We start from the raw sequence: 27,568 nt of genomic DNA on the forward strand, positions 1-27,568 counted from the left end.
TTTTCATCAATACTCTCCTTTTTTAATTTACAAAAATTACCAATAGTAAAGTCACCTGTACATAAGAAATGTGAATGGATAGAAAATGGCAGAATTTGCACATACCCAACCAATAGACCTTCTTCTCCATTTCTGTAATTACAGAGATCCAAATTACACAACATATGCCTGGCAATCACTTACCTGAACTATGTCTATTTTGTGGCCCACAAACTCTAATGATTGATAAAATATATTTGGCATACCTTAATTCGTTGGTTAACAGCAATTCCATTTATACTGTGTGTTCTCACAGACTGCCGTAAAATTACAGAGAATTCAGAAAACAAAACCAAAATTATTTCTTTGATATATGAAACTACAAGAAAAATGTACTTCACTATAAGGCATTATGCAGAAGAAGTCAATAGACACTTAGTGAAGTATTGACCAAAAATCTCTTAATAAAAAGATTTCTATTATGGGTGCTAAAATTATAAAATTAAATACCTAGATTATCTTCTGTTCAGTAGCTATTTACCATTTTTGTTGGTATTATACAGTTATCAAGACAACATAATCATTATGAAGACACTCATTTTTAGAGACAAGCATTTTTGGGAGACCTCATAAGATAGTAAAAGACATCAGTAACAGAATCTGCTAATTTACAAAAAGGGCTCTGTTTACAAAATAATGACAGGGTGATTTGGAGGTAACATATGGAAGTAGGAAAAAATGGAAATGTCAAAAGTACAATGGAAAAGCAAAGGAACATATGAGAAACTGTGTTTATGTCAATAATCAGTATTCTGTATACAATTAAAAAGAATGCATTAATAACTCTGCATAAAGGAACACTTGAGGCTGGTTAAGAAGCACTTTGCCAGCAGGCTGAATAGGAGCAAGGAGATATCATCTTTAAACACCAAAGACATCAGATCCCGGAAAAGAGGATTGACATAGTTCAGAGCCTCCCTGGCTAATCCAGTAAAAATCTGCAGTGGGAATCAGTCAGCTGCACTAAATGGCTGCCTACAGGGAGAGTCATCAAGGCTACCTCCTTTTTTATCACAGAATGCCCCTTGAAGGCAATGGCAACTAGACAACACTGCTGTTGACTGTGAAACTGTTGCCTCAGTGTTGGGAAACAGATGGGAATTTGGAAAGAATTGCTTAGACTTAAGTGGGACAGAACTGAGAGCTTCTCAAGCTATTATATTCTGAGCTCAGGTAACAGTGTGAACTCTGAACAATGATTTACCAATTTTGTTGGCTGAAGAACAGCTCAAGAGATAAGCACGTGGCAAGCGGAAGCTAAGACTACATTCTATATTTGTTTCATTAAATACTTGTTTCTGATGTTCTAACCTTAAGATTTTACCAATGCAAGTCTTTTACTGTTTTATTTATAAGCCTATCTAATACTGTGAGGTGAATCATGATTCAGACAAATCAGAGGTATGTAGTATGAATAAAATTTCTGAGGAACCTATATTCCAGAACATTTTTAAACTCAATAGGAATGGAGTATTTTCTGCAAGTCTGCTAGGGACCAGTGTTGGAAGAACATAAGGATGGATGTTTTAGATAATAGCGAATGCCCGTCTAATCCAGAAGTGTGTCTCTCAAAAGGAGATGACTAGGCAATGTGAATGTAGGACAAGCATTTATGGTACTTCACCTAATACTTTCTCAGCTTCGACCATGTTGTGGTTTGGGAATGCCATGAGCCAGAGGTGATCCATGCGTTTTACTAAACAAGCAATAGATTCTTTTTTATGACTTTTCTGAGCCTCCACTGAACCCATTTAAACTTTTGGTATCCAAAGAACTTAGGGTTAGGAGTTCCAGAGCTTCACATCACACACACTGCATGAAGAATCACTTTGGCTTGTTCTGAACTGGTCACCAGGTAACTTGACCTTAAGTTTACTTTAATGTCTTATTAATACTTTCTTTTTTAAAATGTTCTCTTGACTATAAGCTTGTTTAGTGTGAGAGTGGTATTCACAGATGCTGAATTTGGGAAAGAGTTCCTTTCAGCAGATAGATACTGATCTAGTGAGGTGGCAATGACTAAAACATGGCTCCTTCCAGCTACCTTAATTCTGGAAAAACTTCCACAGTGTCAGACTTAATAGACTGCAATTCACACAACTCCTGGAAGATGTACTACAGTTCCTCCTTTCTCAAGCTATACATAAAGAAGGAAGAAGGTGCACACTCCCTCACCCCATCTTTCACCTGTATGAACAAGCAGTGGAGAAAATAGCCTGGATCAGTCTCTACATCTTCCTTACAACTGGGAGCAAAGACCTGCACCTCAGTTGCCTATTAAGGATATGTGAGATAGAAAGGAGAAGGAAGGGAGCATACATTTTCTGTCAACCACCAGTGAAGGAGGAAAGAAATATAAGCTTTTTGAGGCAGGAGGAGACAGAAGAAGGATCTTTCCCCATCACCTTCATGCAAGTACTGAGTAAGTTGAACAGTTGCAAATACTATCCATTTCATTGCTGGTAATACTGAACTTTCAAAACCTTTATTCTTAAAAAAGTAATGCTTTATTAAAATGTACTAATTTTTAACTATTTACTGTTTTTTTTTTTTTTTTAGTTCTTAAATGCCAAGTATCAAGATTTAGTGTAGTTTGATATAGGTACAAATTCACATAGCACAGATGCCATGCAAATATGTTGAAAATATGTTTTATTTTGCTCACAATACAATAAAAACCTACGATATATTTAGAATGTGTTTAATGCCTTGTTAAGCTATGTACCTGGTTACACATGAGCTTTCCCTATTATTCATCTGAAATCACTGCAGAAAAGCTTAGTCAAGAGAATTTATGGGCTACTTCAGGCTGAAATTTGGAAAAAAGTACGTATTGTATATTCATTAATCAATGAGACTCCTTCTTTTTACAGTCTTGTTTTGTGCCCAATACTGAAATTGGATCTGTTAAGGGGGAATCTTCTAATTCATAAGGAGCTGTACTGAAATTACTTAAGTTCAACCTATGGATTTTATTCATAACCTTTCATCCCACAACTTCTAGAAAGCTACAGTTGTCATCTGAACCACGTTGCATTTGTGTAATTCCATATGTTACTGCAAGTTTCTCACTAAGTAAAACAGAGTCACAGACATATATGTATTTAAAGGGATCTAAAATCTAAATCTCATTTGAGTCTCCAAATGAGTATAAGATAATACATTCTGTAGTAATGCAAACAGAAAGTATAATAGGAATTAGTCCTGTAGATAACTATTAAAATGCCATGAATTTCATTAAAACCTCTTTTGCAAGATTGTGAGGAATTAACTTCTTTTGATCTATATGGCTGCATGTCAATAGCAGAAACTTTGAAGTCAGTAACTTGGTAGATAATTGAACAGATAAGTACAGATAGATTTACTACAGAAAAATATTTTAAAGATTAGTTTGGCAAAAGCAAGATACATCATGTTGATTTCAGGTGGCAACTGTGGTGTAAATGCATTCACGGTATATGGTACTCACGGTACTCACAGTGTCAGTTATTAAAGACCGAAACTGGCAATAGAGGTTTGCACTACAGAGAAAACAACGTACTCAGCTATAGATACGAATTAGTTCTAAATTTCTCTACAATAAAACCTGCTAAGTGAGCAGTAATAACTTCAAACTTCACTGTTTTGCTAGACGTTATGTAACTTGAAATTTTTCTACAACAAGGAGTTCTCTTGACCCTCGAATTAATTAGTTTGATTGCTACTTTTATTTTTATTCTTTCCTAAGCCTGCTGGTAGCAGTGAATTGCTTGTGAAGAGCACAGAATGGAATAAAAAGGCTGGACTGAACTAATGTATTGAGGGAGGAAAAAACCTTTGCAATTTATTAATGTATTCAAAAGACTGTTAGAAAACTTTACAATTTAATTATTGGAAGATTATAGAACTGCTTCAGTGCTTCTGTACTGCGTTAAATAAACTGTACGTGCAAAGAGTAATAAATGAAATTGTTAATTTCAGTGCATCCTTAGGGAATAGTAAGGGGGGGGTTTACATTATTTAGAGCTCCAAATGGATTTGAGTTTATATACAGTAATAAATCTTAACTACATTGTTAATTAACCCTGCCTCAAGCCCCTTTTTACCTCAGGAGTTGAAAGACACAGTGTCTGTTAGGATAACTCACCATTCATATTCTTAAAGATGTTTAGGACTGGGAGGATTTGCCGATAATAGGGCACCAAGGCCTCCCCCACCATGTCAGCTGACACCACCAGGTGCTGGAGGACTTTCAGCGTGATGCAGATGACCTGTCGGTTACGAAGGCTCAGTGCATCTGTGATGTAGGAAGAACAACAAGCAGAAAGCAGAATTAATTTCTAAAATGTAGAGGGAGGGGGAGGAGTCCTTTAATGGACAAATTTAATTAAACTGTACTCTGCTGGGGATTGTAAGTGGGCCTTTATTAGCCCAGCTTTGAAAGATCCCAAAGATGGATTGCAGTCCTGATGTTATAAAACACTGCCTTGTCTGATTGTTATTTGTTCCCACAATTTGTGCTGACTCTTCAGTAACCCAAAGAATGCAGCTCATTATTCCCTCATGCTGCCTGTGTAATACTGGCGTGGTCCAAACAAATAAAAAAGAAATGTTCAGTAAGTACCATTTGGGGCCAATGGAACTGTACAACTGCAAGACAACCTGCAAAGGTTGACAACAGATACATTCTAGTGCAACAATTAGTGTTTGTATGTTTGTACTCATTTATTTCACGATCATTTTATTCATTCAACTAACAATTCCTACTATTCTGAGAATCAGTACAATGAAACAAATGTTTATAGGAAAAAAAAAACCCACAAAAAAACCTTGTAGGCTTTTTTTAAAAGACAAACATTATAGAAAAAAAAGATTTTGTCTTGCCTACTTAGATTTTTCTCTTAGCTTTCAGTGTCATGCTTCTAATCTTATGACACTAAGACATTTCATAAATACCTTTTGTTTCTCCTCTCTTTTAATTTTACTAAAAGCAAGTACTTTGCATTCTCTTTTATAATTAAAAATGAGTCATGCTTGAAATATATTTTTTTTTCTTGCAAAATCCCTCTAGTTATAAAACCTCGTCTGAAATTATGCAGCTGGAAGCAGTTGTCAAATTTGGTACGCTATTATATATTGGTCTAATTCTCCAGTGTTCTGCCCACTGACATAGATGTTTACATTATTGCACTAGGAAAGCAAAAACTGTAAAAGATAAGCTCATATTCAATGCTATATGTTTTATAACCACAGAAGTATATAAATATGTGATTCAACATAACATAATGTAAGTATAAGCACTTGGAAAAAGTTAAAGAAGAGACTGAGATTTGAAGATGAGTTACTAACAACTTCTTCAAGAACTGCCTCTTCACACTGAAGTAATAGGATTCAGTATTTCTGGCACAAGTTTTGTCAGTGCACAGGAATGCCATTTCATAGGGAATGAAGTAGTATTCTCACACAGGAGTAATGTCAGTTTTTCCATCTCTTTAAGCAAATGCACTCTGCCCCACCCGCTTCTGCTTCTTCTTGCATGCCTGCCGAGTGTTAAAAATCAGAGCTAGAGCTCCAAAGCAAGGGCAAGGCAGACTGGTTGTGTGAATGTGTAGAGACAACTCTTGAAAATCAACTAGTAAGTAATCTCCCTTCATGCCTCTTTGCATGCTTATGAACAGCATACTAAAACTACTCTTAAACAAGAGAGTTAGAGAGCCCAGGGTATAAAGGTACTGTAGTGCATTATAGGGTGATTCCAAGTTAAGGAAGTGTTGTTAAATGAAAATACAGACTGAATTCCATGCTTCTTATTTGCCAGTCCCTACTGTAGTCATCAGGCTACACCTAATTCATATTATCTCTGAGCATATTAATGTGTGGGCAGGAAGTCCATCAATGCAGCATGCTCACACGAAGCTCCAGCAAAGAGGTTGGCTATTCCAAATTATGCTTTCATGGGTAGATATTCTAAGGCTGCTTTAGCAAAGAGAGACTCCCAGATACAATTTTAAAGATTAGGTCCAAGTCCCACATAGGAAAATATTCTCTTACAGAGGAATAGGCATTATTCATTTTCTTAAAGGAGTGAATGGAAGAGGAAGCACTGGGGTTCCAATATATAGGTTTATTCATGACTAAATTGTCATACAAAGAAATATTAGTTAACCGAACTAATAGGGAAATTATCATTAACACTTGTAATTTTCAGTACAATCATTATTAGTTATTCATACAAACACGAATGAATATTTGTATTCATTTGTATGAATGAATTCATACAAACATGAATAAATGAATAAAATTAATTATTCATACAAACACTAATAATTAACTTAAGGGACATAAAAATTAATCAATGACAGAAATCACAGCTTCTTAATCCTTAACCAACAAATTGTACCCACTTTCAGGAATAGTTCTTCCTGACTGTAGAAGCTGTCCTAGAGGATGACAGACCTTATTTTTAGGCATGCAGAAGGTGTCACGTAAGTGGAAATGGCTGTCCAACCACCCCTAGGAAGAACTTTTTTCTGCAGATGGTGGCTCCCAAAGGTTTTCAGTTTCCTGTTCTCAGAGTTCTGTCTTGTGCAAAGACATCCCTGATTTGAGTGGAAGCCCAAACTGTCCTGGTAAAGATTAATTCCTTAATAAAGTCAAGAGTGTGAATTATGCCTCATGACTGAGAAGGCATTCCAATGAGTGCAGCAAAGTGAACATATACTGAACGCAGAAGAATGTTTTCAAAGAACAGCTCATCACAGAACCTGTCATGCAAGTTTCCTTACATCTGAGATGTGCTGTAGGGGTGCTTGCTGGAACTTTAAACAGTAGTACTGGCACTTGTTTCATCTGCATGCTAGAAAATCAGCTGGATACTTGTCCAAAAACAGGGGCATCCCATCCTCCATTTGACACACAAAACAAAAGACAGAATTTGGATCAAGATTTTGAGTGCTGAAGTGATGGATATGGTAGAATCAAACAGACTGCAGAATTTGAGCCTGAAGCCCTTCAAATTGCAGAAATCTGCAGTGTGTGTTAGGAAAACACTCATAAATATCAAAAGTAAGATCAAATTGACTACAGAACTGTTGTTATTATTATTAAATATTTGGACTGTGGCACGCATAGCAGTCAACCAGCTCCTGGCTTGATTATATTAGGCACTGTATAAACATTTAATTAGAGACAGTCCTTGCCCCAAGGATATGTCAATTTCAAACATATGTTTATCTTTTAAAAATCTGGTAATTATTTTCTGTGTGCTACCATCACTACAGACCATTCTCCCACATGAATCAAAGGAAGAAAATTTTAATGCAATATATGAAATAAGTACATGTCAACATTTTTAAAAATGTCAGTTATATCCAGAGGTTAACAGAAATGGAAGAAAGTACTAGTATCGTTACACAGGAAAAAAGCAGACCATTTAAAACTCTTAGTACAGTACGGCTACATATTCCTAAAGAAGGAAACATGCATAATATCCAAAGTATTCCAATTTGAAAGCATGCTAGGCTGGTTCCTCTTGACCTAGAAGTTTGCTGTAAGACGTGGATCTTCACAATAACAGCAAAGTGAATAACCAGTTTGCTTCTCAGTTAAAGATACCTTTCCACTCCCTAAAGGGTTTTTAGAGGATTTTCCTCCCTCAATTGTATATATTTCCCTTTTGGTCATCTAGTCTACATGCTATGCATTGTACAACTCTCTTAAGCAGCAACTTTGAAAAAACCCCAACCCAATAAATTGATTCTGTTGCTTGGTAGTTCCGATGTTTTCTCCTTTAATGGTATATAAACTTGACAATTTTGCTTTTAATGAGGATACACACTTTTCCAGGAGACCCTCCAGCTTAAATAATTGTTTAATGCAAATATATAATGAAGTATTTACTTCAAACATATTTTATTTTGTACTGTTACATTTTTTCCAAACAAGTAGTTTCTTGTTTCAAATATTTCATCATACCTTTTTTAAATAAAAGAAAATTTTAAAATGTTAGTAGGTTAAATATCTGGTGTAAAAGCCCAGTATCCAAGTCAGGTCTCTGTTTCTACCATTCAAAGCTACAGTAATAGATAATTATGAAACCTGAAAGCATATTTGAAACACTGAACATTTTTGGGATGGAGGTTTTTCACAGTGCTGTTTATTAAAGCTTCTTAGCAAGGACCTGATATAAAATACCAATTCATTGACAGCTTCAGTGATTTTTTTTTAATTAAATTTTATTGGCAATTGATGTAAATTTAGAATATTCTTTTGTTAATTTCCTTTAAGAGCAGAGACTTTTCTTTAGATATATGCCACTTGTTTGCTTATCCATTTAGATAGAAGCAGCTTACATATGAAGCAATATCAAAATTCAGTCAGGTATAAAGAACTGCTAACATGAAGTGTTTTGAAAATGTAATTGATTAAAGTGATATATACTTCTTTTACAGATAATTTTGTCCAAAACTTTCAAAATGCATAATACTTAAGTACATGAACCGATATAATAGAAGTATTATGCTAATTTTACAGAACAGTAATGAAGGCTGTTGCAAAACCCAGTGCTTCAATCAGGAGTGAAGAAAAACCAGAATAACAACCTTGTGTTCTGTATTTTTTTTAAGTCAGGTAAGATCCTGATCCAATTTGCAATATAGATGTACAGATATTTCTTCCAGTACAACTGAAGGAGTGATGTGTTGCAGTGAGGTGATGGGAAGGAGGAATAGGGGGCAAGGCATGAAAACCTTAGGCCAATTTTGTCATCAAAGACTTTGTTCTGTAAAGCTAAAGCCAAAGGCTCAGAAAAGGCTAAGATCCATAACTGAATCATTGATACTTGCGAGAAACATTATCTAGCAGAATACTGAAGAGAAAGTCAGTGGCTTTTTTTCAGCTTTAGTTGTGCTTGTAATTGTAGTGTTTTACTAGATCAGCACCTATGAAACTTGAATTCTATTAACATTTTCAGGCCCTGTTTAATTAGCTAGTATAAAGAATACACTGAGAATAGAGTCCCAAAAACCTTCTCAGTGGCTATGCCAGTTTACAGTTTCCATCCATTCCTAGATGTACATTCCTTCCCCTGTGCTGCCTCAAGCTACTAAGCTGCACTGAGTACCCACCCTCTCGATGAAAACAGCTTTGTTATCAATGAAATGTGATACTATTTTTTAAAAAGATTTCAGGAAAGATCTCAGGAACCAAAGACTGGTAATATTGGCATCTGTACTGCAGAAATTAATAGTGTTCTAAATGTATTGTAGGTCCTTGAAGAAGAAGAATGTGGACAAGAAAAGCCTGATAATATGGTTTTCTTAGACTTTCGAAAGGTATTTGATAAGGTCCCTCGCTGAAGGCTTTTGAAACACTTAACTGCCATGGTTTCCAGACAAATAAATAACTGTTTGGAGACAGGAAATGAGGGCAACAATAAATGGCCACAGAGGAGGAGTATCACTAGTAGAGCCTTGCAGGAATCCGTGCTGAAGTTCATGTTTTTCAGTAGATTCATAGGTGATTTGGAAGGGATGTTTACTAATGAGTAGCAAAGTTTTCTGATGATACCAAGTTATGCCAGATGCCAAAGATAAGGGCTGACTCTGAAGAACTGCAGAAGGACTTTACAGTACAGAATGACTGGGTGATAAAATGGCAGATAAAATTCAGTACTAATAAATGTTAAATATTAATAAATTAATAAATTCAGGTGAGAATAGCTCTAACTCCAGCTTCAAAAGTGAGATGTTAATTGCAGATTTCACTTTTCAAACATGGATGAGATTTATCTTCATTGAATGAGAAACACCGTTTCTCCTCACAGACAGAAGCATAGAGGAGTAATAAAGAATCTAGTTTCTATACCACCTGAAACTACCTGAAATAACCAGTTTTGAGCAGAAGAATCTAACATAAACCTTCTAATTGCAATCACTTGTACTGGTTGATGGAGCCTACAGGGGAGAAATGCTTTGGTATTTAAGAATCAAGACAATTTTTTCTTTTTTTTAAATCAGAGACCTTTGCTTTCTTTAAAAGCATTTTAAGTCTATAAACCCAAGTTTGTTTAGAGTTAATTTTCAGTCTGTGATCTTAACAATCAGAAGTGGTTCTCAAGAGCAACAGTCAGTCAGGAGGAAGATAACAATTCCATTAAAGGTCTAATTTATTTTCTGTAGATGACAGAAATCAACTTACATGATTTACAGAAAGAAAAAGACTACAGCCCAGAAAACTATTTATTCCATAAAAATATTTCAGCATTCTGTGAAATAAGGAAGTATTTAATGACTATTAAATACTCAAATACAGTGAAGATGTATGAGGAGAAATATAAATATAAACGTGTTTAGAACAACTGCTAACAACAGGATCAACTTTACTTATCTAAATGCAACAGTGACACTGATTTAACATTAAATGGGAATTAACTACACTTGTCCAAGACAATAATCCACATTTTACATGCAAATAGAATGTGGGGAATAAAAAAACAGAAATCAGTTTAATTTAGAAATTTATTAAACATTAAAAAGGACTCTGTAGGTGACACTGAGGGAGGACTGCTCTGTGCATTTCTCTATATCTGACTCTCAAAAAATCTGTTTCCCTTGATGAAACATTTTCAACAAAGTTTAAAGTATCCTTGGTCTACTATGTCACAGAAGGGATTTTTAACAGCATGGAAAAAGCCTCGAAAAGGAAAACTTCAATATTCCTTAGGATTCGATGATCTTAAGGGTCTTTTCCAATCTTAATGATTCTATGACTCTGTGATGGAGATTATTCTTTTTGACCTCAATCAGAAGTGCTGGTCTGCTGACTGCAACTGTGTAGAAACAATACTTCCATCTCAGTTACAATTTAAGTGCAAAGACGTGAGCTTTATTGGCTTCTAGGCCTAAGTTCAGATTGCCTACGTGTCCATTTCAGGATTCACAGCACAGAACAGAAAAGATTCTGGCAAGTGGGTGATCCAAGATGCTTAAGTGTTTAATTTCACATTATTTTCTTCATTAGCAAAGTTTTATCAAGATGTTCCTACTGATCATCTCTACTCACTTACTCCAACTTCTGTGCTATTGTGTACTATTCCTTCATTTGTGACAGTGCAGCTATAAACTAAGCCATCGAAAGGATCTGAGTTTAAAAATAACAAACACCCCTCTGAAAATATTTTGGTTTTATTTTAGGTTTGGTGTTTGTTTTTTTTTTTTTTTATGTGAGATTCACTGAGTTGCTCCACAAACAATTGCATTAGCAAAAGTCAGTTGCAATGAACTGGAGTGTGGGAGCTGGAACGATTGGTCACTTTGTGTGTAAAGGGGTTGGAAACTCCTACAACTACGTGGCCAGCAAAGAAAATGTAAATGGTAGCATGCTTGCTGCCTTTGAAAGGAGAAGAGGTGCTTCCACACACTGTGTTGGATGTCCCTGATGTTACTCATAGAAATATCAGGCAAAGGTGTAGAAACTTCCTGCCCCCTCAGTGTTTATGTCTGCATGTGCGTCTCATGTTGAATCTGAGGAACTCTGTGGTGAGGAATCTCAGAGTTGCAGAAGTCTAATGAAAGCAAGCGAAAGGACTTATGGCTTTTCTGATCTGGCATTTGTCATGGCAAATGTAATATTAAAAGAAATAATTTGCCCCAAAAATGAGTATCAAAAGGAATTTTACATTCCCGTAATGACCACACAGAATTTAGAACAGGAGTTTTCTATTGACAAGCGCATGGTACAATAGGCATCTCTCACCCTCACACCCCTTTTCCTGGCTATTCTTGGCTGGCTATAGGTAATGGTAGGCCATAAGTGAGTTTTAAGATACATCAGTGCATTATTGAAAGACATAGCGGGGCCAGACAGAGCCCTCTGTTCCCTAAAAATAAGGGAACTCTCATGTGACCTACAGGCAGCTTTGCTTGCCACCCCAGGGGTGTGTGTCTGGGTTCTGTTCTGCTCCCTGCTACCAATGCAGTTTGTGATGTGGGGCAAAATTAGCCTCCTTCTACCTCTTTACCTGCCTGCAATATGAAAATAACAATACAGATTTTTCTGGCAAAGAAAATATTCTGCTGTGTGGTGCGCATCAGAACTTTCACAATACCTCTACAAAGTACTTTGCTATTGGCCATATATGTCAATTTATGAATCTTTGCTCTAGTTTAAATAACTCAGACAATGGGTTTGCCTGCACCTTTTGTGAAAGGGAGTAAAAAGTCTTAACACCTTAAGGTATTCACATTTTCTGATTTTGCATTTTTTTATTTTTAGTTGGATTCCTTACAAGTTTGACATATACAGGTAATTTGTTTTTCGTGGGTTTTATGCCATGCAATGGCTATATTTATAAACTATTTTATCATGTTTTGCCACTGCAAGGTACAATATATTTTGAATTTTTATTTTGAGAAATGAAAATATATTTTGAACGTTTTTCTCTTTGAGGAATCAACGCCTCCAACCTGAGTTTTTTTTCTTCCTCTGAATTTCCAAAAAAAAAGAGTGCCTTTCAATGCGACAAAAAAAAAAGCAATTATTTTTCAACTAAATAGCATTCATCCATATTATTTTAATCATATTTCAGGTATTTTAGGGAAGAAACTGGACCTGTTAATTTCAGTTATCTGCCTTTTGTTAGTCCTTGCCTGTTTGCATAACCAGAAGAAAATTTGTTGAAAGGATTTGGGCTTACAGTAACCCACAGATTCATTAAATAATATAATTTTCATCTTTAATGATATAGTGTTCAAAAAGTGTGAACTTTAAGCAAGGATGGGTGGAGGATAGATTTCTCCTTAAATCATTAAAATATAATACTGAGTTCTAATATTTAATCTAAAATGTTTTTAGAGAGCAGCTCTTTACTAATATTTTCCTTTGATGAACACGCAGGAGAAAACTGCTTTTAAAAGCATTCTATCTGTAGAGTTATTTTTCTGTCTTTCTTTTATCCCTTGCCCCTCCATCATATGTATTACCTTGCCTAACAATCAATTGATTCACTCTTTCACAGTAGAAATATGGTAGTGGTCTAGAAGAACACTGGTTAATCAGATATAACTCACCCAGTGGGACACTTTAGAGACAGTAATATGTGTAAAACACAGCTGAGTTTATTGTGGATGCAGCTGAGGCACAGAAATGTATAGCTCTGACTACACTGCTACACAGTCAGAGCAAAGCTTAAAACTCTTAGAAGTACACGGTTTCATATTCCTTGAGATGCCGTTGTCTTTTTTTAATATTAATATGGCTTTAATTAGGAAGAAGCCTTTATCATTGATAATAGACTCTTCACACATTAAAGCCAATACAGAAGTTTTAAATAAAAAAAAAGCACTGTACAATAAAATAAAGCAGAACCAACAACTAAATTTAGCTAGCAGATTCTTGAATGTGTTTCAGCATCATAAATTATGACTTGATTTAAAACCCATATAAATATCCTTACCTAGCAGTCTCTTTCTAATGCTAAAAGCTGTGTAACAGCTAAAGCTTCCAGGTAATTATTTCTAAACTAGATTCTAGTCTCAGCAAGACTTTTGAATCCTAACTGAGTACCTGCTGTCATAAACTTGCAGTCTTTTCTGAAGAAATGATTTCAGCTCTCAAAAAAAGTACTACTATAAATATATTTGGGTGATGCTGGAAATACAGATTTACAGAAATGACATGATTCCTCTACATGTTTCCCTTTTAGAGAGAAAAAACTGTAACATTGGTTTTATAACCTTTCACAATTGTCACTTCATAGTAACCAGTCTGAATATTATATATTCCTTTTGGCATTTTCAAAATCTACAGTAAGACAGAGATAATGACATCTATAATTAGTCCTTTTAAATGGAGAATAAACTGAATGAAAAAAACACAATTCTGACCCTTCCAACACTATTATTTCAGTATTATCAGGCTCCAAACTACATTCCCTTTCCCCTTTTCCAAAACTGTATTTGACTCTATTCATTCTGTATCACAAATACAATGACGCTGTTTTGTTCTGAATTAGCAAGGATGCTGAACATCTCAGGAAAACAGGACAAAGGACAGCAATGATACCATTACTGATCAACAATAAAACAGAAGGCAAGTGTAACAAACATGAGCATCTATTAGCATAGGTGCAGCATGCAGACCTAAGAATCATAATACCTAACTAAAGAAGTGTAATGGTTCAAAATAATATCTCCTCAAGGTACTGGTCTAAAGAAACAGGAGAGAACAAACCAGTATATCTGAAAGACTAGGTGTTTCAAGAAAAGACGTTTTAGTTTTAGTGGTATTACACTTGGTGTTCTAGTGGTATTACACTTGTATTAATTTATTACCTTTCACATAATTTTTCTACAAAAAACTATGTTTGAATATATAAAAACTTCAAAATTAATATTTTTTAAATGCCAAAATTTTACATACAACATTAATCAGTCAGGCAGAACTCCCAATTTAGATAGATATATGTATATGCAAAGTAATAAGAATGACGATAGAAAAGATACCTAGTAAATAAATATATGACATCTGTAGAATAAACAAAAGGACAAAAAGAAACATAATTCCATAAGTTTCATCTGTTGATTTCTCCTGTCATTTTAGATGAACTGGTTTATACACTAATGAATTTACATAAATATACAAAATCAGGTAAGAAAATGTCACTTCAGATTTCCAAAGACCAAGAGCCACATTGTAATAAGAAAAACACTAACCAGATAGTCTATTCTTCTGCATTACTGCATACACCAGGTGACTGAAGGCATAAGCCTTCTGGCCTTATACCTTACAATTTAGTCATGTTTGCAACAATCTTCATGAAATGTACAGCCTGTCATGTTTTATTGCTTAATTAGCAACTTGCCAAAAAGCTACACTATATAAATGCAATTTTAGGGATTTTTTTCCCACATGTTCACCTACTTTTTATTGGGATAATGAGCTGAGGAATGACAGGAAGAATCTTGTTTCCACCATGTTCCAGCATGTCATGGATTCCTTGACGAGCAAAAAACTCATATGGAAATGTCATTTCACAAAGCCCATCAAAAAACAAAGGCAGATAGTAATGATAGTCCAGCTTTTCAATCTCTACCTGAAAATACAAAATAAATAAACAAATAAATGCGATTTTTCAATGCTAATACAATGTGATCAGGCCAACAGATAATTCATGTCATCTACACAGGTATGTTTAGTAAATAATAATTCATTTGGTATCACTGCAGGATATCATTAAGTCTTTATTGACCAGATATTGAAATCCAGAAATATTAGACCTAAAGAAAAGAATGAAAATGAATATGCTCCCATATATTTTCACTTTTTGATAAGCCAGTACCAGATTCTGATATTCTTACTTATACACCTTGCTTTGTAAGTTACCCATAGGAATCAAACCAGCCATTTTAAGAACTACATTCTGTTTATTTCGGAGAAATCTGATCTTTACATCTTCACTTGGACACTCAAAAGAACAAATAAGAGAAAGAATCCTGTAACCAACAAATATCCAACATGGCACAAATATCAATATTTGTACAGAATTCCCAACTTTCTAGAATATTGACCTAATTTTATTTCCTGTTAATCTCAGGAGCAGAATTCTAAAGAAATTCCATGGGTCTCTACTGTGAAAAAAGGCAGAGAAATTAGGTACCTATTTCTAACAGGAATCTCCCTCCAATCCTAAAATACAAAGTGTGATAACTTTCCCAAGTTATAGACTCTGTGAAGGATTTTGCACTCTATCCTAGTATTCTTCCCTTTTCCTTCTTTTACCCATCAGCACTCTGATGTTACATACACTCAGGATAGCCAGAGAGAACCACAAGTTGTTTGCTTTCAGCCTGTCAAAGCTCTGAATACAGCTAAGAAGTGACTCAATGGCAAAGTACTTTCTCTGAACAGCAGATGATCCTCAAAATCATTTGGAGATCAATCCATCTCTTTAGGCATCCACTTCCATCTTTAAAACATTGCTTAGCTGCTAGCCTATTTTTCCAGTGAGATTATATTTTGGAATTGGGTAGATACTTCCTCCTTCCCTCCTAACTAGCTTTGTCACATAGACCAAGCTGAAGCTCCAAATGTCCTAAAAAAAATTTGTCAGGTTAAGCAAACAAATACCCAGCCCTTGATTTGGGGCCAGTAATCACATTCTCACTTGAATTGTGGAAGAAATTTCTGAAATAAAGCAGCCAAGAATTGAACTTGGGTGTTACACTTCTCGGGTAAATCCCATAGTCAGCAAGTAGCAGACATGCATTCTCTATTTGCAGCCTTGATTAATTTTCCTCCCTGCTTGACTCTGAGCAGATCTGAATCCTGGTCTTGCACACCTTAGCTACTGACTTGACTGCTTCAATCTTTCATGTTGAAATTAATCCATCCATGATAAATGAAAAATAATTGGAACAGATATGTGAAAGTAAGTCCTTTACATTTGCTGTGAGCATCTTACTATTGGCAGATGTAGTGCCAGTTACATACTTACATAGTCTCACATGCACGGATTGTTAATCTCTTCCTATAGGAGACTAAAAAGAACAATTGGATAATATCTATTCACCTATGTGAATGAAATCAAGTCCCTGTAATGAACCATGCAGAAGAAGGAACAAATAAAACCCACATTTCCTATTTTCACAACACCATATATGATGGCTTCTCTGTAATTTTTGCTATTCATTGGCTTTTTGTTTTACAAGGAAACCCACTTTTATCAGATGCCTTTAGGGTCAATATCCCAGGGTCAATTTGTGAGAAAGTTCAAAAAGAACTATACCAAGCAATCATGTATGAAGATCTTTACAAAACAAGAATCAGAAGTCATTTATATTCCTAAATTGATGGGTTTTGTATTTCTTGAGGACATTCAGCATGCTATGAACAATACTTGTGAGATGGTAAAAGAAGTCTACCCCCAAAGTCACTGAGAACAGAAGACAGCAATATAGCAACTACGAACTTCTGGTGACAAGCCTAAGTCAGAGGCCAGACTGTTCATTATAGCAAGAAACCTGTGTCAGGTAAGAAATGGCCAGGTGGTCAAAAAATCATTGACAAAAAAGCAGGACCAAGAAGAAGCAATTTTTTCCTGTTCTCTGTCAATAGAATAAGACATCCTTCAATATTTTTCTTTTTAACTTTTAATTTGTAGTTTATAAGATTATTAGATTGCATTTTTTGATATTTAATGTTCTAGTTTCAGAAAATCGAAAACAAAACCTACAACAGCTACTTGTGTCTGGGGAAAGCTTTAGATGTGAAAAAGAGAGAAACAATTAGTAATGTGTGGGATGTTTTTAAACCGAGGCGGGGTGTTTCACAAGGAAAAACACCTTTATCAGACTATGTGGTGGTTTTTTTTTTTTTGAGAATCCATTCCTTACATGGGTTTTTGACAACTCTTTCAAAATCAGAAACTATTTTCATGGAAAAATATCCTTGATGGATATACATCCATGTTAGATTACTGAATCAGGATTTGCAACTGTTATTTTGCTCAAAACACATATAGTAGAATCTCTCATTTCTTTTCTCCCACTCTTCACTAGTATCTCCTCTAACTGTATCTACCAGTTATCTTTCTTCTCAAAGATGTGATATTTCTGACACTCTGAGCAATTTTTCTCAGCTGTTCTTTGTCCTTGAAATATTCTTTTTCTGTTTCAGATATAAAGAAAGCTTATGTGTTCAAAAGCTTGTCAATGATTTTCAGTGATAATAACTGGTCAATAAAAGATATTACCTTTATCTACAAACTCTGTCTTACAGTTCTACATTACATATACATAGGAATGATATATCAGCTTTAAGGTGAATATGATTTCTGGGTTTAAAAACAAATCTGATTTTTACACGACACAAAAGCTTAATTATGAAAAAAAAACTCTACAAAATATAGGTATGACAAGCTGTAGATCATAAAACGTTTGTGTGTACTCCTAACTTCTCAATTAGTTCCACAGCCATAAGTGGCTGGCAACTGGCATGGCTCTGAAAAGGACTCTGATTTCTAACTCATTTCTTGAAGTGTCAGCTGTCCAAGCATACAGCCAATTTTTACTTAATATTTTGTGCTCTATAATAACTCCCACAATATGGAGGCCAGAAATATTTTGCCTTACATTCTTTGGTGTGAAACCCTTTCCTTCTGTGTTTACTCTTTAGCTTTTAAAAGTGGCTATTATACAGCTGTTCAGAGAAAAATGTGATTTTTCTGTTTACGCCCACAAAATTCCTTTGTTTTTCACACCCACCCACTAAAAATGCTGATTAATGCTCAAATTCTTGGCAAAACTTGTCCACATCTGACAATAATGCTGCAACTATGGATTTTAAGAAGAAATCTCACAATAATTATTATGAACTTCTGTATTAGTGATTTGTAAGTTGTGAGAACCCAGCCTCTGAATTTTCAGTGAATAGGCCAACTAATAAAAATTGATATATTACTATAAAATATGATCATAAAACAAAACCAACTGTATTATAATCAGTAAAATCTTCTGTTTCATGAAACTTCCATCCTACTTATGTATACTATAAGTTTCCTAGGTGAAAAAGAAACAATATACAGTTTATAATTGTTGTTTTATCAATATGCATAACCAATGCACAAGATGGGAGGAAACTAATGGCAGTATCACAGTTAATTTGTCCAGCAGAAAATCTGTTCCTATGAAGCAGCTCATGAGGCAAGTCTGCTGAGATAACGAAAACCCAGATAGAGAGTCTAGGTTGTAAATAGTAAAAATAAGCTTCATGGCTAATCTGCCTGTTAGATGAAGCAAGCAAGCTATTTGGGAGAATTTAAGATATGGAAGTTTGACAATAAGGACATTATTGGCATTTCTTAAATAATCATATTTAAAATAATCTGGTAATCTGTAAGGCAAACCTGAGTTTTAGAAGGTAGTGTTTAAGGTACATAACTTAATTTTCCACCTCATTTCACACAACTGATTACATAATACTGTATGTCTTTGATATGATTACCCAAAAATTGGATTAGATCTCCTAAAAACATTCTATCTAACTGTTTATGTACTCATTTAACGTCTTTATCTAAGGCATTAAAATGAGGTATAGTAAAAGAAACTCTGGAATTGTTGGTTTCCTAAGGACAAACAGGAGTTTTTTGTCAGGATTGTAAAGATTTTGTAAAGATTCTTTGGTAAAATAGTAGTTCCTTTTAAGATTTGTTTGCCATTCTATACCAGCTATTTCATCTCTATTTTCGAGGTTAATGGAAAGAGAAAAGCAGAAACATTCTTGAATAGTCTCAGTTTTGAATTTGGTTTCTGATTTTTTTCCAAGATTTCGTTCAACCTTCTTTCAAGGTTTCTTTTTTTCTTCCAATATCCTCTATCCATAGTCAAGATGAAGCCTGTGCATTTCACAGTTTTTGGTTCCTTGCTTTTAGTGTACTTGCCTCTTTATTCATAATTGGATGTTAGTTTTAATCTTCACTACAGAGCAAGTAATGCTCACTAGTATTTTCTAGCCTTGATTAGATGGAGTTTTTAATATGGTAACTTTGCTTATGGTACTTATTGTCCAAAGCTCAATTCTGCTGTTGCTTTTAGTCCCTACAAGTTTTCCAGCAAGAAATTAGTCTCTTTTTAGTCTGCTGTATTTCACCTTTCAATACATACTGCACAGGCTCATACTACAAAGATTCTCTATTGAAAGAGTTTTAGTTTAAATTATTACTCGTGTCCTATAAAAAAAAAAAATTAGGGAAGTTGTACCTATATTTTCCATTCTGCAATGAAGTTATAAAATACTTATCTTAAACCAAGTGGAAGATTATCCACCTCAAAGACAAACAGACAATGGCAAGGGAATAAGTAGATAAACACCCCAACAGAAATCTTTTAACTCAGTCAAACTGAATTTAGAGCCTTTTCAACGCATTCTGTAGATATTTAACCTCCCACAAGAAGTTAAATAACAACAGAAAATATTTGCCTCCTATGGATAAATTAAAAGAAGTAATAATAAGAAATGTTTTTGGAGTGTTACCGTACTGGCTATCTGAATTCAGCTCTGAAATATCACTTCATGTAAAAAAACCCCAAAATATACAGAAAAGTTACATAGATAATAATTTTGAATTTACTTCCTTCCCTGTTACCTCCATGTTAGTTACAAGAGTAATGCTGTCATCAATAAAAATAGTTGAGAAAAGCTAGGGAGAGATATTGTTCTATTATATTTTATATAGCAAGATATAATTCAATTTTCCAAAGTATTCTCTATATCTTGATGTCCTCTTGCTCTTTCAGCTGAAGTTGGAACACAGTAACATTTAAGTCTGAAAACATGGAAGAGAAGTATTTTCCAAGTGTGATGTGTACCTTAAAGTAAATGTAGTTCTAACTCTTTTCTCTTTCTCATTTTAGGGGCATGTAATCAATAATTATTTTCTAGCTATTATTCCTATCTGTACAATGAGGTTCCTTCTACATGAGCTCCAAATTGAAGCAATACAACTCTTTATCCCTGCAGACTAATGGCCTCATTTGCCTCTCTCCCTCATTTTTCCACTGCTTTCTCTCAGCTGACACTGGTGCCTAATCCATGTGGATTCTTTTCAAATTATGGGGAAACACTCATAATAAAATGCATCCTCTTACTTTTGGCTTATGCTTGATATGTACGAATGAGAAGTATGACTGAAACAGAAATTGTTTGATGAAAATTAGTTGGCAATATGGCAAACCCAGTCTATTCATAATTTACTGTAAGCAATAATGGCTAGAACTGGATATGATCAAGACGTCTGTAATGTTACTGAAAATCAAATACTCAGATTTATGTCATTATAGCAGACATACTCCACAGATATTATTTGGAGAACAATTGCTACTAGCAATGGTGATGGTCCTGCATATGATAACCAAAACATTTTCTTTTCAGTTGCCACACCTGAAGGTGACAATCTAATCTTACTAGGGTTACTGTGGTGAGGAAAATTAATAGTCAAGAAGAAGGTCATATTATTCCCTAAATAACTAGAGAATCAATGATTGGGTGAGAAATGGGGGCAAGGAAAAGGAAGATATAAATTTGCATAAACTCCTCCCCAGCTACAAAAAGGGTAAAAATCCAACCTCAAATCTCTTCCTATAAATGCAACCTAAGAATTAATTTTTATTTAAGAAACGGATTCTCAGCTACATGTGTGAATCTCTAACAGTCTGTAAGCTATGCCATCCAGAAGATAATCTAGGACATTTCTGGGAGGACGGGATTCTATCCTTGCATTTTCATAAATCTTTTTAATTGTACTGCTTGGATTTAGATTTTATAAATATACACATATCCAGATTTTATTCCCATTAATTCTTCATTGGAAATAAGAGGGACAAACTGATATATAGGAATACCCCAAACTGAAAAGAGTAAAGGAAATGAAGTGTTTTTTAACTTGTTCTTATTTATTTGGATTCTGATCACATTAGATTATCTGAGTCAACTGATTTCTAAGAAAGCATGTAAAATATACTACTCTTCTAATACAGCAAAAGGCTGTGGAGTACACTTAAAGGATTGCTTTCTTTTAATTGATGGGAACCATTATAAATAGAAGATGAATGCACCCTGAGAAAAGTGCGCTGTAAACATGACTCTGACAAATGTGGAACGTACTCGAGAATTGTTTGTGTGAAGCAAATAACGGACCACATGATAACCTCAGTGGCAGACAAAAGTATCTCCAGTACTTCAGAATGTATGCTTATCTAGTTACATTCTTCTTGCTGCTCAAAGACTTGCCGACACCTTGTTAGACACACCCAATTGTTCCATTTTTTTTTCCTTATGTGATTTATTAGAGTTCCACAAGCACAATAAATGTGAAACTTTAGATTAAGATAGAGAGGCATTTTGCTAATCTCTCTTATTTGCTATTGCCTAACATGAGCATTACATCATGTGTAAAGATAATTTGCACTTCTAATAGCCATGCGATATTATATGTATCATGTACACCTACTTTGAGAGGTGAATGGGAATTAATGACTCCTCAGGGGTCCATAGCCCTGTAGTAGATTAAGTTCCACCCTCAGCTGCAACATCTGAGAGATCCCCACAGCTGCACTTAGGCACCAGCAAGAAGCAGAGGACAAACTCTGTTCCTTCACTATAGAATGCACAAAGGATTATCATTATGAAGAAGAAACTTTCAGTTTTGCAGACACTTAATTAGACACCAGTGGTCACCTCTTCTCTGAAAAGGAAAGCAAAGAGGATAATACTGTCCCAGTAATAGGCAAGGGGAGGAGGCTAGGTAGAGATTAAACTCCCGCTCTCCAAGGCAGAGTTTGAAGGTAGAAGGACAATAAAGAGGTGGCTGCAAGACTCTCCCACTACCTTTTTGAGGAAGACATATTGGTCTTCGTTTATTTACTTTGTACAATATGGAGTTCATTTTAAACTTTATCGGAAGAAGGGTGGACCAGTTTGTCCATCCCAACAAAACACATACAATGCAGTATGTCAGTACAGAACTAATTTAAAATTGACTTTTTGGAAAAAATATTCATCCTTTGCTCAAAGAATGTTTGCTACCATGTTAATAAGATGAAACCTAACACTTATGTTATTTTTCAAGAATTAATTGTGAAGATTTACAGTCAGGAGAGAGTGTCAACTGATTGTGTCCCATTTGGAAAGCTAGTGGCCAAGTAATTGTTTTCTTATTTTTTCGCATTCATTTCCTTTCTCTTTGCCAATTATTCATGCAAAGCTGTCTGTCAAATTAACTTGAAAATCTTTGGTTTTAATAAAAATAACACAAAACAGAAAAAAATTAGAGATAAATGGGAACACTGGGACAAAGGCACATTGAAAAAAGTGTCTGTGGGAAAAGTTAAAAACTACTATCTGAAGATTTCGTTTGTTTTAATAATTAAATCATAGCATAAAAATACCAGAAAACCTTCTACAATGTAATGCTCAACTAGAATTGTCCATCCATCCAATTTTGTCATAAGTTTCAGACATACGCATAGCAGTCTTATGGCTTTAGAAATTGTGGAAGCTTATAAAACATGTCATTAAACATTATAATTTGCATTTTCATACACAATATTTTTTAAAAATATAACACAAATGATGAAACCAAATGGCTCAAAGGCAAATTAGAATAGTGATTTTTTTACATCAAGAGCATTCTATGAGACTGTTCCTACCACCTTCTGAGTTTTGACATTTATCTCTAGGCAGGAAAGTGGGCAGAATGGCCATAATAAATAGAATAAAATAGTGGTATTGTGTTCACTCTCCCCAACAGAAAAGAAGAAGAGGTATTTCTTCAAATGATTTAAGCTGAGTCTACGTTAATGTCACACTCTGGAGGCATTATGCAATTTCAAAGTTGTATTCAAAGAAGAGTTGTATTTTGCAACAAAAGCAAATGTGCAGCAAATGTGTTTCTGTACATAAATGTGATTAAGCTATTTCTTTTTTTAAGCCTTTCCCATTATTCCTTTATTCTGAGCAAAGTAAAGGGGTTACTGATGGTTCCCTACAGGAATAGACATGTTATACTCTTGCTCACAAATTTCAAAAATGCATTGCCATGGGGGATTTCTGAGCATTGTCAGAGAAAAAAAATCATACCTATCATACACCTGTTCCAATCTGCAAGTTTCTAGGTTTTATTCCTATACCACCACTATTGGAAATACTGTTCCCTCACATTATTAATCTCCAAAGATGTAACTGCATACTTGTGGGTAACATTATTATTAAGCAAGGAAAACTGTACAAAACAAGAAGGAAGACATAGTCCACAACCTATTAATTAATTTCTTATTACACACTTAATCTTACTGATTTCACACAGCATTTGGATAATTCTCTTAATGAGAACAACCTACTTTTCAGGCTGATTTTTTAAAAAGAATCTATACTTGTCAGAAGTATAATCAGAATCCTACATGCACAAGACCCCAGTGACTTAACTGGCTGTTTCATTAAGTTTAGCAAGAACTGAGAAGCTGGTTTACAACACTAAATTAAAGGTTTTATACAACTCTTGCTCTTATGAAACAGGCTTGCTAGACACAGAGCAGAAATCTGTAGACTGTACTCTGCAGATTCAGCTTGTTGAAAGCAATCTAAGGCATAGTTTTAAGAGTTAACAAAATAATAGATAAAGGATATCTGGCTCTGTAGATATTGAATTAGGATTTCAAAAAGCTTTCAATAGAGTCCTTTTCAGGAGATTATTAAGTTAGTAGCCACAGGAGGCAAAATGAAGTCCTTTCATGAATTAAAAGCTGGTTACAGTAGAAGTAAAAAGGCTAATGGTGAAGTGCCCTGGGGATTAGCAGAATTGATGCTGCTTAGTATATTATCACAGGCCACAACAATTTTAAATTAAAAGTATTACTCAGAATGATAGAAATTATGGAATATTGCAAAGAACTGAAATTGGCTGACAAAATGAAATGATTTGCTAATGTGGTAAAGATAGAATGCAAGATAAAAAAGTAAAAACTATAAATTACTTTTGCAACTTACAATGCTGCAGCTTCTGGTAATTGCATTGATTAATATTAAGGCCAAATCATGTTGATAACTATGAAAACATATAGGAAAGGTGGTTCTTATTTCAAAGACTTGCAGACGACAGTCTGGCCTGATTTGTAAAAAGCCCAGCCTGAGGCAAAGGTCAACAACGTAGGCAGTATTAAGAAAGGTTACTTTCTAAAATATGGGTACTTTCTTGAATAAAAGTTTTTAAAGCCATGAAAAAAATTAACACTTTTTAAAATTTTTTTTTTGTGATACTCTTTTCTAACTGCTACCATCTTGAATCTTCTGGAAGCCATGAAACATTCTGAATTGTGGAATACCATTTTGTAAAAAGACTTAAAGTGATACATACAGTGCCAGCCAAGGAAAGATGATAAAGATTTTTATGGACTCCAGTAACACAATCTTCTCCAAGAGCTTCAGGGTAGAAGTTCATTAAGTTCATATAAAAAAATGTGGCTTATTTGGGAGGAAAGTGAGAAGAGTGAGAACAGTTCTCTGTCTCTAGGTCCGGAGCTCCCCTTATGAGACTTGCTCTCTGCTTGCTCTGTCAGTGGAATGCATCTTATCTTGTATCTTCTCCTCTCCGAGGGGAGCATTCAAGGAGGAGGGTGTTTGCCACGGGTCAGGTCATCTTCCGGTGACTCATTCTGGTTGTGCTAATGCTACATTTGTGCTGCAATGTGCCACACTGGCCTACTTAGGAGTTCTTGACTGGAGCTAAATAAAAGTTTCTGCTAACTGAACAGAATTATCTGAGCTGTCACAAAGAGAAGTACTCCTCATAGAAGGCTGGTGAGCAACTTCACCTAATTTTGGATGAATTTAAGTTTGCTACTTTTGGTTATACCCCTTCCACGATTAATCCAATGGACACACAGAAGCTGAGATCAACAATATTTTAAATGCATATAGTAAAATCTAAATGATTTATAGTATGGGTTCAGATGAGGGAATAATTTGTCACAGCAAATAGTGTTACATAAAACATGGCAAAGCAAGTCATTACTGTCAGCACATTTGCTGAACTTACTTCTAAAAGGAAATCAACACAACAATATCAGTTTAAAAATCAAAGAACTGACATCTAGTCAATCTATCTCTTGCCAGACTTAAATTATTCAATTTTAAAAATCAAGTAACAAATGTAAATAAGATGCACAAACTGCTGGACATTCCTCTACTTCCTAGAAGCCCTAGCACAGGGCTCTTAACTGAACTTTATTTTCATACTGATTAAGCTTAATTAAAGAATAAATATGTGTAAAGGTGACCCAATTACTCAGGACTTTTAATTGTACATCTGTAGAGCTAATGTAACTAAGTAACAAACCAAATTTCAGCTGAGTTCAAGAAATGTTTAGTTTGCACCCAGCACATTTTGCTCAGTATATGTATTTTAATGGTATTTCATGTAAAAAGGCATCATGGTAATATTTAATACTATTTAGGATATTATATATGGTGAAATGTATAAAAACACTTGTTTTTTGTAAGGGTGAATAAGGTTACTCCAGTAACTGGAGTATTTTAAGATGTGTGTGCCTCTTTAACATCTGAATTCTTCACTCTCCTGGAATACGTTATAGACACTAGGAAAAACACATTTCCAGCAAGGTGAAATCAAGCATACCTAAAAAGTGTCTGACCTATCTTGTGGCTTCTTCAGAGCCACAGGAACTAGATTAAGCTCTGTACTGATTAACAGGATCTCTTAAAGAGTGAAACGTTGGTTAAACTCTTACTGATGTTTAAGACCAAGGGATTTTCAGAAAGTGCCAAGAAGCTGTAAGGGGTCATATGTTGACAAAGTAATTGCACAACTGATTGTCTTTTGACTGACAACTCTTGAAAGTCTTCCCCCAACTTTTAAAGTGATTTAGTGGTACATCCATTTGGGAATCTATTCCACTGGCCCAATAGGCTCATTTGGTTCAATTTCCCACGTAAGAAAATGACATTCCTCCCTAGGAATAAGCAATGTCTGAACATTTCCAGATAACCATCTAGAATTCAGAAAGATGATACTAAAACGTATTGGGACAGTTACCATGAATGCTGTATATCTAGGCCAGGAACTCTTGCATCTTACCAACAAAGAAGTTCTGCAATCAAACCTTCCTGAAACAACTTGTAGAAAGCAGGGACTTAACATGTGAATCTTCACTAACTTCAGGAGTAACACAAAGGAAAACCAGAACGTTCTCACTGCCTGTAAGCATGTCTGAGAAGGAGCATGGATCAAGAGCAGTTTTGGGGCAAAGGACTGACTAAGAAGAAGAGGGCAACCACCAGAAATCCTTTGTCGCATGGCCTTCAAGAGTCCTGGAAGATGGCTCTGAAGTTACTTCACACTTCTTAGTCATGGTCTGGTGGAAAATACCTGAGACAATGTGCTAGCAACACTGAAAGGTCCCCAAAGGTAAACTGCAGACAGGTGAATCAAATACTAACTGAACCAATTCCAGATGTTGACAGAGCCTCAGAAATGGAAGGGAATACTGCACCATCTGCTGGCTGATACCAAACACTATGAAGGTGTTGTCCTTTCTATTTCAAGAGTGAACTATGAAACAAGATAGCTAGGATATTATTGTAAATTTCAAGGTCAGATTTTGGAACAAACAGATTGAGCTACCACAGAAAAGTTAAAACCCTCCCCTTATGAAAATCAGTGTTATTCCACATAAGTCAAAACTCAAGACTAGCACATAATTTTCAGAACTGATAATCTACAGCGTGACTAATAGATGTTTGCATGAACTATATCTATACTTAAAACCAAAACAGGGTGGGAGTCATTCTCTGAGCCTGACACGCAGTAGTGTGGAAGACGATCATTTCTGTACAGCTAAAGGCTTTGATGTACAAAACAGGGTGGTTGCCTTGAAATTGTATACTGTGAATAGTCTCGGTAGTTGCTTACCCTGAATCATGGATGAACATTATCTAGGCAAACAAATCCTGGACAAAATCATACCAGGGACTGTGCTACCTG

At 35.0% G+C, this 27,568-nt stretch overlaps 1 protein-coding gene across 1 annotated transcript in view; it reads right to left on the reverse strand.

Annotated features, from left to right (window-relative positions):
- The window catches only part of PACRG (parkin coregulated), a gene marked incomplete at both ends in the record, with an annotated part of 256,332 nt that overhangs the window by 100,571 nt on the left and 128,193 nt on the right, over positions 1 to 27,568 (reverse strand). The window contains 2 exons of the mRNA XM_082305452.1: positions 4,166 to 4,315; positions 14,938 to 15,109. Of these exons, the coding sequence (XP_082161578.1) occupies positions 4,166 to 4,315; positions 14,938 to 15,109 (322 nt within the window). The remainder of the gene's footprint in view (positions 1 to 4,165; positions 4,316 to 14,937; positions 15,110 to 27,568) is intronic.

Source organism: Platalea leucorodia (genome assembly GCF_965183815.1).
Source record: "Platalea leucorodia genome assembly, chromosome: 3".
In the NCBI taxonomy this organism is placed as follows: domain Eukaryota; kingdom Metazoa; phylum Chordata; class Aves; order Pelecaniformes; family Threskiornithidae; genus Platalea; species Platalea leucorodia.